At 48.2% G+C, this 11,541-nt stretch overlaps 1 protein-coding gene across 1 annotated transcript in view; it reads left to right on the top strand.

Moving 5' to 3' along the window:
* The window catches only part of GDAP2 (ganglioside induced differentiation associated protein 2), a 46,042-nt gene that overhangs the window by 1,735 nt on the left and 32,766 nt on the right, over positions 1 to 11,541 (top strand). The window contains 6 exon segments of the mRNA XM_064143928.1: positions 18 to 259; positions 3,483 to 3,622; positions 6,711 to 6,864; positions 8,319 to 8,407; positions 9,494 to 9,570; positions 10,251 to 10,410. Of these exon segments, the coding sequence (XP_063999998.1) occupies positions 84 to 259; positions 3,483 to 3,622; positions 6,711 to 6,864; positions 8,319 to 8,407; positions 9,494 to 9,570; positions 10,251 to 10,410 (796 nt within the window). The 5' untranslated portion in view covers positions 18 to 83.

The following is an 11,541-nucleotide window of genomic DNA, read 5'->3' as shown; positions in this document are numbered from 1 at the left end:
TTTTCTTCTTTAAACAGCTGGAAGACTCCAGTGAGAATTGTAGTGTCAGATTACCAGAGGAGAGGAGTTGTTTTTTCCATCTCATGGATCCCTTGGGTGCTCCTTCCCAGTTTGTGGACATTGAGAGTCTGTCGTGCTGGACTGATACCTATGAGGACAGGCAGCTTGAGTCTGGCCCAAGCCCTGACGAAAAAGCTCCAGTTGATGTTAGATCACCTTTTCCATACAGGAAAGACATCAATGCAAAAATAGTCTTATGGTAAGTTCCATGTGTTTGTCATCACTGCTTCATTTACTGTGGCATCCCATTGCCTTGTTTAACAATTATTGCCCTAGAATAAATCCTTCAAGGCCTCTTTGCTTGAATCAAACCTTGTGGGCTCTTGGAATAAAGTTAATCTATTTTGTTCTCTGTAAATCTTCAAGTCTGAGATTTGCTCCATCGTAGGTTACAAACTGCATGTTCATAGGCATTGCTTGATGCAGCAGGCTGGAGCTGTGCTGCTTGCTCTCAGGCTGCACACTCGAATATCAAAGGTAATTTTGCCCTTTGATCTCATACAATATACCTTGCTGTCTCATGGCTCCTTTCTTGCTTTGCTTTATTCTACTTTCATCTTTCTACTGTATCACAGCATGTTAGGGGTTGGAAGGGACCCAAGGAGAGCATCCAGTCCAAGCCCCTGCCAGAGCAGGACAATCCTATCTAACACAGAGCACAGAGGAACACATCCAGACAGGCCTGGAAAGGCTCCACAGAAGGAGACCCCACAGCCTCTCTGGGCAGCCTGTGCCAGTGCTCTGGGACCCTTCCAGCAAAGAAGTTCCCCCTTGTGTTGAGGCAGCACCTCCTGTGCTGCAGCTTACACCCATTGCTGCTTGTCCTATGCCAGGGAGCAGTGAGCAGAGCCTGTCCCCCCCTCCTGGCAGCCCTCAGATACTGATAAACATTGATCAAATCCCCTCTCAGTCTTCTCTTCTCCACTGTAGATCGAGTATTTCTTTTACATGGGTCTTGTGGCTTGCTTTGGGTCCTTTTATGTTTTGGGGTTTCTTTAACTTCCTCTCTACTTGTGTGCCATGTCTCATAGATTTTATCCCAAAATCTCTTGCTGTAGAGCATGCTGAGATGAACTGACTCCATTTTCTCTGTCACACAGATGTGTGAAGCTGCTCTCTAGATGAGCAGCACTCTGTTAAGCAGTGTGAAGAGAGAAGGATTTCTCAGGCAGAGATGCGGGGCTCAGCGGGATCCTCTTTGTGGTTAATACAGGCAGGAACCAGCAGCATTCATGGATGTTTGTGAACCCGAGTAGTGAAGCCAAGTAGAAGGTTAAACATTTCTTGTGCCTTGGCCTTGAGTGTAATAAATGTATGTGATTTAAACTGCTACTGGAGTCTCTCCCTGTGCGTGGGAATCTTTTGTTCCTCTTTCTGTGCTCTCTGATGGCTTGGCACTGTGACAAAAAGCAGAGCTCTGCCACTCCATTGTCCCTCACGTGTCACTGCTTTGGTTATCTTCTGCGTGTCTGACCCTGGAACACCAGAGCAAACAGGATCAAACTGATGGTTCACAAATTCTCCCCCTCTGCTGTGCTCTGCTGAGACCCCACCTGCAGTACTGCAGCCAGCTCTGGAGCCCCCATTCCAAGAGGGATGTGGAGATGCTGGAGTGTGTCCAGAGCAGGGCCAGGAGGATGCTCAGAGGGCTGCAGCAGCTCTGCTGTGAGCACAGACTGAAAGAGTTGGGGCTGTGCAGGCTGGAGCAGAGGAGGCTCCCAGGTGACCTTCTTGGGGCCTGCCAGGATCTGAAGGGGGCTCCAAAAAAGCTGGGGAGGGACTTTTGAGGCTGTGAGGGAGTGCCAGGACTGGGAGGAATGGAGCAAAGCTTCCTGACTGATTCTATGTGCTTAGCTGCAGTGGCACTGTAGATTCTCAATGGCCTGAGGAAGAGCAGTTGTAGTACTCAGGTGCCCTGGGTAGTGTGTATGCACACCCAAAAAATGAAGAAGTACATTGAGGAGACTGTTTTGAGAGTAATACAGCACAAGGACTGTTCTCTTATCTCCAGGGGACAGTAGATGCTTTTTGGAACACATCACACTCCCATCAGATTAGCACATTGCTTCATGTATTCTGCTAGTTGAACTGCACTGCTTGCAGCTACAATGCTGCCTTTGCTCCATACTCCATTCATAGAATCAGCCAGGTTGGAAGAGACCTCCAAGATCATCCAAAGTTGCCGAGGGGGCAGTAGGATAGTTTAGAGTGAGCCTCATTATGCTTTTTAGAAGTTTGCCTTCTTATGCCATTTATCACAGAATTCCTTAGGTTGGCAAAGCCCTTCAGGCTCAGTAAGTCCAGTCATGAGTTTAACACTGACAAGTGCTTGACCAAACCAAACCCCTCAGCACAGCATCTCATCACTATGGATTGCTATGGATGGAAAGGACCACCAGGACAGAATCATTGAATCAACCAGGTTGGAAGAGACCTCCAAGCTCATCCAGTCCAACCTAGCACCCAGCCCTGGTCAATCAACAAGACCATGGCACTAAGTGCCCCAGCCAGGCTTGGTTTGAACATGGCCATTGTCAGTTACGGTCCAGGATGGGAGTTTTTAACTAAGTAGAACTGTTTAGGTTGGAACAGCCCTTGAAGGTAAGTCCATATAATGGGGCTTGATGCCCAGGTGGCAAATAGAGCCAGTGGCATCCTGGCCTGGCTCAGCAGCAGTGTGGGCAGCAGAACAAGGGAGGTTCTTCTGCCCCTGTGCTCAGCACTGCTCAGGCCACACCTTGAGTGCTGTGTCCAGTTCTGGGCTCCTCCATTCAAGAGAGATGTTGAGGTGCTGGAAGGTGTCTGGAGAAGGGCAGCAAGGCTGGGGAGGGGCCTGGAGCACAGCCCTGTGAGGAGAGGCTGAGGGAGCTGGGGGTGTGCAGCCTGCAGCAGAGGAGGCTCAGGGCAGAGCCCATTGCTGTCTGCAGCTCCCTGCAGGGAGGCTGTAGCCAAGTGGGGTTGGTCTCTGCTGCCAGGCAAGCACCAACAGAAGAAGGGGACAGAGTCTCAAGCTGTGGCAGGGCAGGTCTAGGCTGGATGTTAGGAGGAAGTTGTTGTCAGAGTGATTGGCATTGGAATGGGCTGCCCAGGGAGGTGGTGGAGTGCCTGGAGGTGTTGAAGCCAAGCCTGGCTGAGGCACTTAGTGCCATGGTCTGGTTGCTTGGGCAGGGCTGGGGGCTAGGTTGGGCTGGCTGAACTTGGAGGTCTCTTCCAACCTGCTTGATTCTATGATCTTTCTGCATCAGTCAGAGGCAAAAGGTGGTTCTGCATGGAGAGGTGTCAGGTATGCCAGTGTTTTTGGGCACTGAAGTACTGCTAATTCTTTACCTTGTCACTTCCCTGCTCTTGCGAGCCCTTAGTTTAGAATATCCTGATTAATCTTCCATTTGGCTCAAAAATAAACCATGTCCTTGTTTCCTCAGGAAAGGAGACGTAGCATTACTGAACTGCACAGCCATAGTCAATACTAGCAATGAGTCTCTCACTGATAAGAATCCGGTATCTGAAAGTATATTCATGCATGCTGGGCCTGACCTGAGGGATGAACTCCAGAAGCTCAAAGGTAAGTAGCCAGAGATGTTTCTATTGTATTGAAAGCAACTGTCCTTGCATAGTGCAATGATCAAGATTTAGACAGCAATTAAGTCAAGGTCTTGCTGTTTTGTAGTGGTTTGGGTTTTTTTCCCCCAGCATCTGACAGTGATGTGAAATGAGTGGAGGGAATGCATAGCAATGTAGTCTCTTCTCATTTGGCTGTTCAGACCATAGATTGTTGAACACCTGCGGCAGATACTGGAGTTGCAGGGCCCCTACTTTGTGATACAACAATTCCCACTGTTATCTGGAGCCACTTAGAGTGGTTAACTTATCAGAGCTTGGACTCTTGGGAGCAACCTTCTTTGAATTTTGCTCTTACCCTGGTCAGTATGTATGCATTGTAGAAGACAGGAGCTAAACCTGATGACTGCACAAGTTAAGTGGTTTCTAATGATATGGTGAACTTGCCTCTTTTTCACCCCTGCCCATGGCAGAGGTGTTGGACCTAGATGATCCTTGTGGTCCCTTCCAACCTGACTGTTTCTGTGATTCTGTTCTATGACTTAAGCCAAGCTGGTGCAGTGTTGCTGCCAAAAAGGTGGTCACAGCCACTCATTTGTGTCCCATTCCTTTTTGTGGGCACTTAGCATAACCTGAAAGATCAGGCTGAAAGGTAATCCAATGAAGCTAATCATTTTCTCCCAGATGAAAAAGCTAAATTGCAGTTATGCAAGTAGAAGGAAGAAGATGGAAAATTATTGTCTTTGCAGATGGGGAAAGAGACTAGAAGCACTTATTTTCCCTGGAAGTGTTCAAGCAAAGCCTGCATGAGGCACTTAGTGCCATGGTCTAGTTGACTGAGTAGGGCTGGGTGCTAGGTTGGCCTGGCTGAGCTTGGAGGTCTCTTCCAACCTCCTTGACTTTATGATTCAGCTGTCCAGAACTGGGGCAGAGTAGATTTGGGTGAGGAAGGGGAGAGATAGCAGACTCCTCCAGGCATCCGAGAAAAGTCAGGCTTCAAACACAGTAGCTGTTCCTGGATTTGAATGTGTTGACAAAGTGAAGGGAATTCAGTGGTCTCTGGATGCCACTGAGGTTTCTGACAAAGGGAAAAATGACAAGGATTAAGTGGGAGTAACTTGCAGGGGAAAAGAGCAGTCAAACACAGAAAGAGGTAAAGACATGAAGTATGTTTGCCTGCAGTACATGATCCTTGAGGATGTAACTGGAGGGTGCTATGGGTGGAACAGTTAAGTGTGCTGTTTGAACTTCATTGCCTTGAGACTAGACATGTCTGTCAAGAACATGTAAACTTGATGATTATCATTCCTCTGCCTTGTGGACGTGAAAAAACTTGCAGAACAGAGAAAGCTACCTTGTTCTGGGAGCGTAGATGAAACAGGTGTTTGTTCTGTGGCTTAATAACCTGCTGAGCAGCCGGTGGGCTTGGTAAAGGAGGATGCAGTGCTTTATAGAGCCAGGGAACTCTTTTGCTTGGAAAAGGTCTTCTAAGATCATCAGCTTCAACCATTGGCTAACTCTACCAAGTCTGATCACAGGATGCTAGGGGTTGGAAAGGACTCAAGGACATCAAGCCAACCCCCTGCCACCAGAGCAGGACAATCCTATCTAACACAGAGCACAGAGGAACACATCCAGACAGGCCTGGAAAGGCTCCACAGAAGGAGACCCCACAGCCTCTCTGGGCAGCCTGTGCCAGTGCTCTGGGACCCTTCCAGCAAAGAAGTTCCCCCTTGTGTTGAGGCAGCACCTCCTGTGCTGCAGCTTACACCCATTGCTGCTTGTCCTGTGCCAGGGAGCAGTGAGCAGAGCCTGTCCCCCCCCTCCTGGCAGCCCTCAGATACTGATAAACATTGATCAAATCCCCTCTCAGTCTTCTCTTCTCCAGACTGAGCAGCCCCAGGTCCCTCAGCCTCTCCTCATCAGCCATGCCCTCCAGTCCCCTCATCATCCTCCTAGCCCTCTGCTGCACCCTCTCCAGCAGATCCCTGTGCCTCTGAACCTGGGGAGCTCAAAACTGAAGGCAGTGTTCAAGATGAGGTCTCAGCAGGGGAGAGTAGAGGGGGAGGAGACCCTCCCTTGATCTGCTGGACACACTGCTCCTAACACACCCCAGGCTCCCATTGGCCTTCTTGGCCACAAGGGCACATTGCTGTGCCATGGGGAACTTGTTAGCCACCAGCACCCCCAGGGCCCTCTGCACAGGGCTGCTCTCCAGCAGTCACCTCCCAGCCTGGACTGCTGCAGTTTGTTATTCCTCCCCAGGTGCAGGACGCTGCAGTTGTCCTTGTTGAACCTCATCTGGTTCCTCTGTGCCCAGCTCTCCTGATGCTAAACCATGTTCCTCAGTGCCACGTTCTCTGTGTCCTTCAGACACCTCCAAGGGATAAGGGTTCAACCACCATCCTGGGAAGCCTATTTCAGTGTTTGAGAACCCTTTCAGTGAAGAAGCTTCTTCTAACAGCTGAAGTAAAATGCAAACCAAGTTTGTACATTCAGAAGTGCTTCTGTTGCTGGATGTATAAGCTTTGTGCATCAGTTCTTCTGCACATCATGAAATCACCTCTCCTATGGCTTTGTATGTAGCATGGTAAACACTGCAGTTAAGGCAGTATTTCTTACCATGGCTGGGTTGCTGTGTATATACAGACTTTGAAATGGAGAGGAATGAGCAGAGTTAGCCTGGATATTAGGAAATGTTTATTCACTGAAAGGGTTATCAAACACTGGATTGATCTGCCCAGAGCAGTGGTGGAGTCACTGTCCTGGGAGGTGTTCAAGCAGCACATGGACGTGATGCTTAGGGATATGGTTTGGTGTTGGCCCTTCAATGCTGGGTCAGGGGTTGGACTGGATGATCTTTGAGGTCTCTTCCAACCAGATATATTCTGTGCTTCAGTTCTCTCCTTTTCAGCTTTGCTAGGTGGTATTAAGGACCTCATTAAATACTAAAGATAGCAGTCTAAAACACTGACTTCTGTATCTGGAGTGGAGTGGAGTCCCTCTGGAGGAAATCAAGGACTTGATACTTCCAGCTTTCTTATCATGACCTCGGCATTTATCCTGGCGGGCTTTGTGGTTGTGTTTTGCAGGCTGCAGGACCGGTGAGGCTAAACTCACCAAAGGGTTTAATTTGGCTGCACGTTTCATCATCCACACGGTGGGGCCCAAGTACAAGAGCCGCTATCGCACAGCCGCCGAGAGCTCTCTGTACAGCTGTTACCGCAACGTCCTGCAGCTGGCAAAGTAAGTGCACAGCCGCTCCCTAGCGCTTGCCATCCGCGGTGCGTCTGTCTTGGGCGCTCAGGTCTGCACAGAGGCGAGTGGATGTCGGTATCTCCTCTATGGACTTAAAGGCACGAGAGCATTCCAGGCGTCCTGGTTTCCTTCACACCTTTTGTTACCTGTGTTGCTGTGTGGAGATCTGAGCTGGCACAAGTGGTGAATCTGTGTCGCTGGAGCTGCGCAGCATTCAGTTACTCTCAAAAGAAGCAGCATTGGTAACTGTTGCTTCTGTCTGTGAGAGCCTTAAATGAGCTTGCTCCAGCAGCAGTTTCTTGTGTTTCTGCAGCCGAGTGGACCTATTCCCAGGCAGATCTTGCTGATCAATTCAGGTATTTGGCTTCTCTGCCTTCTCAAATTCTGAGTCAGGGTGTAAGCTTATTTCTAAATCTACAGTTGATGCAGGTGGGTTTGTAGCTTTGCCTCTTCCATCTATGGTATTTTCTCCTTCCTCTTAGCTAACTGGGATTTTTTTTTCTTTCTAACTTTCTGTATTCCTTCCTTTATTCTGCTCTTCTCCTGCCACGGCTGTCATAGTGATAACAGTCACAAAAAAAGGCCTGAACAAGAGCAATGTCAGAAATTCCACTTTACAGTTTCTTAGGGCTGGGAAGATCAATTCTGCCAAGTCTAGATTGGGCATTACAGTGGAATAGCAATTGTGTCACAATGAAGATTGCAGCTAAGGTTTCTAGTATGTGCCACTTTTGTCCTGCCTCAGAAGTAACAAGCAAAGTCAGGCTTGGATTAAAACAAGTTAAAAACCAACATGAATTAAAATAACTCAGCTTACTGAATTCTGAATACCTTTCAGTCAATCTCCAGAGTAACTTCTGACATTGTAAAGTTGCCTACCACCTCTGAGCTTGCTGAGACTCCTCTGATGATGGTTGGCCACACCTCTGCTTTACTCTTCTGAAAATTTGTGTCTCTGTTGGAAAAATCTTTCTCATCTTCAAGTATGTATCAGCCCATGCCATTGCTTGCCTAGGTTTGAATAAGCTGCCTTGCTCTGTGGTAGCTCACATGAAGGACAAGGAGAATGGTTGCAGTAAAGAGCACCTTCCTCTCAGCACCTTCTAGCCGAGGTAGAAGGAGAAACTGGAGAACAAGCACATGAGGAAATTAGGGAATCATTAATGATTCCCTCCTCCTCTCCTTAATTGTGGTATGTATAGATCATGTCAGGAAATCATACCTGCTCTAGGGTAGGGTGTCCTTGCCCATGGCAGGGAGGTTGGAACTGGATGATCCTTGTGGTCCCTTCCAACCCTGACTGATTCTGTGACAGACTCCTCCTGTGAAAATGTGAAAGAGGAGCATAGACAAGAAAAAAAGCACTAGTGTTACCTACTGTCCAGACAGGCATTTGTTCTTATCTGTTCTTATTCACTCCTTCCTGTCTTTCTGTGTTTCAGGGAACAGGCAATGTGCTCCATAGGGTTTTGTGTCATTAATTCTCTGAAAAGATGCTACCCCTTGGAGGATGCAACCCACATAGCACTGCGTAAGTTTCTTGGGAAGTGACATAAAGTTGATGGTAGTGTTCAGCAGATTGCTTACTTCTGGAAGACTACTCTTGATATGGGGAAACTGTTTTATTTTTCAGGGGGTTGTAGTTTAACAGAATCATTTTGGTTGGAGAAGACCACAAAGAATCAAGCCCAAACTTCATCTCTCTCTACCAAGCGGCTAAACCATGTTCTTTAGCACCGTATCTCTGCGTCTTTGAAACACTTCAAATAACGGGGATTCAGCTGCCTCCCCAGGGAGACTGTTCCAGTCTGTGGGAGCTCTTTCAGTCAAGAAGTTTCTTCTGTTCTCAAACCTAAACTTCCCCGGCACTTAATTTTGCAGGGTGTGCCAGTCTGAGCCTGGCTGGGATGTTTTGGTGAAAGGAATGAGATGCCAGGCTGTGAAAAGGAAGCAGTGGTGATGGCTGCTGCACTCATAGGCTTGCTGAGAGGGATAAGAACAAGAACACAAACACAGATATCAGAGCTGCTCTCTGGCTCTGGCTGCCTCCCTTATCTCCCTAACCTGCTGTCTGTGTAACTAATCCTTCTGCTTCCTAACCCCCCTGGCTGATTCTCCAAACTCACCTTGAACATAAGGCAAAGTCTGGGGTCAGGCAGAGGGGTGGGAAGGAGGTGGCAGGGTGGTTGGGAGCCCCTGCTGGGGACTCTGGTTTCTGGGAGGGTGTGATGGTTTGGGTGTTCCCTGCTCCCCCACATGTAAGAAAATCACTCAGGCTAGACTCAGCTGAGCAGGAAATCGAAGACCAAAGCTTTCTATGTACAGCTTAGCACAGTACCCAAGCAGGTATTTGCAATCTGTGCAGCTAGAGACAGACACAGACAAGTTAAAAAGCCTCTGTAAAGTAAGCAACAGGAGAGAGCGGAGGGGAGAGTTCCAGTGTGGCAAACAGGCCATTTGGTGTGTTAAACTAACACTTAACCCACACTTGCATACAACCTGTGGAGCTGTGTTGTAGGAGATCTGCCTCTTTGTTCTGCACTCTTCTTCAGTTGTGGTTGTCTGTCTGAATGTCTCCTCCTGTTGTACTAACTATATTTGATCTTCTTCCTTGCAGGCACAGTTAGAAGGTTCCTGGAGATTCATGGAGAGACTCTGGAGAAGGTGGTGTTTGCAGTCTCTGACCTTGAAGAGGTATCTCTTTGATATTCATTCCACCAAAATTAATGGGCATGTTTGATCTTCTCTCCAGCAGTATTAACTCTTGCCTTGTAGAGCTGAATTTGGGTTTCCCTTCCAAATCTTAGAGACATTTGGTCCCACAGCATCCTTTTGTCTCCTATTAGCATACCAATTCTTCCAGTACTGTTTATGCTCTTAGCAGTCACTACAGACAGAATTTTTCCTCTCCTGGCTTCAGTGTTCCTGAGCCATAAACAGGAACCAGTGCTAGAAGTTACAGCATGGAATTGTACTGGATGGTACCTGCCAGCCAGAAAGGAAACTTCTTGTACAAGATTTCCTCCTTACATAGTGGTGCATCCCTTCTGCTTTAAAAGGACTAGTTTAGCATGCCCACAGGTTGCCTACAGGCATCCTAAACGTTGCTTGCTGGCTTGCTAAAACAGCAAGCCTGGCATGTAATGATCTGTATGCAGACAGGTGCTAGCAGTCTGGGTATTGACTTCTCTTGTATATGTAACTTGATAAAGATTATCTGCTTTCATTGCTAGGTAGCAACCCAAATGAAGCCATTGAGGGCAGTGGTATCTTGTCTCCAAGCTGCTGGGAAAGGCCCCTGCCGCAAGGGCAGATGTTACTTAACTGCAAAGCAAGGGAGCCTGCCAGACCCTTCACCTTTTTCTTGCTCGCAGGCCACTTACCAGAAGCTGCTTCCTCTGTACTTCCCAAGATCTCTGGAGGAAGAGGCCCGATCCCTGCCTTACCTCCCTGCAGACATTGGCAATGCGGAAGGGGAGCCTGTAGTGCCAGAGCGGCAGATCAGGATCAGCGAGAAGCCAGGGGTTCCAGATGGTGAGTTCCTGCCTGAAGTTTGGAATGAGTATCTTATCAGAGTCCAAGTCGAGTGAAAACCAGAAGAGGCACCTAGGAAGCAGCCTCTTTTTTTGCCCCCCACCTCACCTAAAGCAAGCTATAATGATGACAGTTACCAAGCTGCCTTGCTGGCTTTGTGTTCCGCAGCAGCAACTTCTGTTTCCTGCCTTGCTGTGTAGAGTAGTGCGGTTAGAGGTCGTGGTAGAGCTGCTGTTCAGTCTTTTTCTTTCTTGGGAGGAGAGGGAAGGTGGTTTATTCTCTATGCAAATATTCTCTCAAAGTGATGAGTACCTTTGCAGGCCTTTTGCAGTGTCTTGTATGGCCCATCACTTAAAAGAGCATTGTTGTTGATGATCAAGGTGACCTTAGAGTGGCCTTCCAGTGTCTGAAGAGGGCTACAGGAAGGCTGGGAGGGACTATTGACAAGGTCTTGGTTATGACAGGACAAGGAGAAATGGGTTTGAACTGCAAGAGGGGAGATTTAGACTGGATGTTAGGAAGAAGTTCTTTGCAGTGAGGGTGGTGAGACACTGGAACAGGTTGCCCAAGGAGGCTGTGGCTGCTTCGTCCCTGGAGGTGTTTAAGGCCAGGTTGGATGAGGCCTTGAGCAGCCTGCTCTAGTGGGAGGTGTCCCTGCCTACGGTAGGGGGTTGGAGCTGGATGATCCTTGAGGTCCCTTCCAACCTAGACCATTCTATGATCTGGCCAGCTTTGGCTCTTGCCAGCCTGCTCTAGGGTAGGGTGTCCCTGCCTATGGCAGGGGGGTTGGAACTAGGTGATCCTTGTTGTCCCTTCCAACCCTGACTGACTCTGTGATCTATTTCATACACTAGGTAAATGTTGCTTATCTCTTAGCAAATGATGTCCCAGATGATAGGCTCTGTTCACACAGCATGTGCATCCAACTAGTAGATGCTGAATGAACACTAGCAGAAATTACCTAAAAGATAGAGCTAGGTCAAGCCAGAGATCAGTGTTTGGCATAAGGTTGCTAAAGCTGAGCGAAGGAAGTCTGGTTATGAAGAGCTTGCCTTGATGTCAGGATTGAGGAGGTGAGATGCATATGGCAGAACAATTTGGTGTATGAATGGACATAGCTGGCAGGTATTT

This window comes from Pogoniulus pusillus, chromosome 5 (genome assembly GCF_015220805.1).
Source record: "Pogoniulus pusillus isolate bPogPus1 chromosome 5, bPogPus1.pri, whole genome shotgun sequence".
Classification (NCBI taxonomy): Eukaryota; Metazoa; Chordata; class Aves; order Piciformes; family Lybiidae; genus Pogoniulus; species Pogoniulus pusillus.
This window is presented reverse-complemented; position numbering and strand designations above follow the sequence as displayed.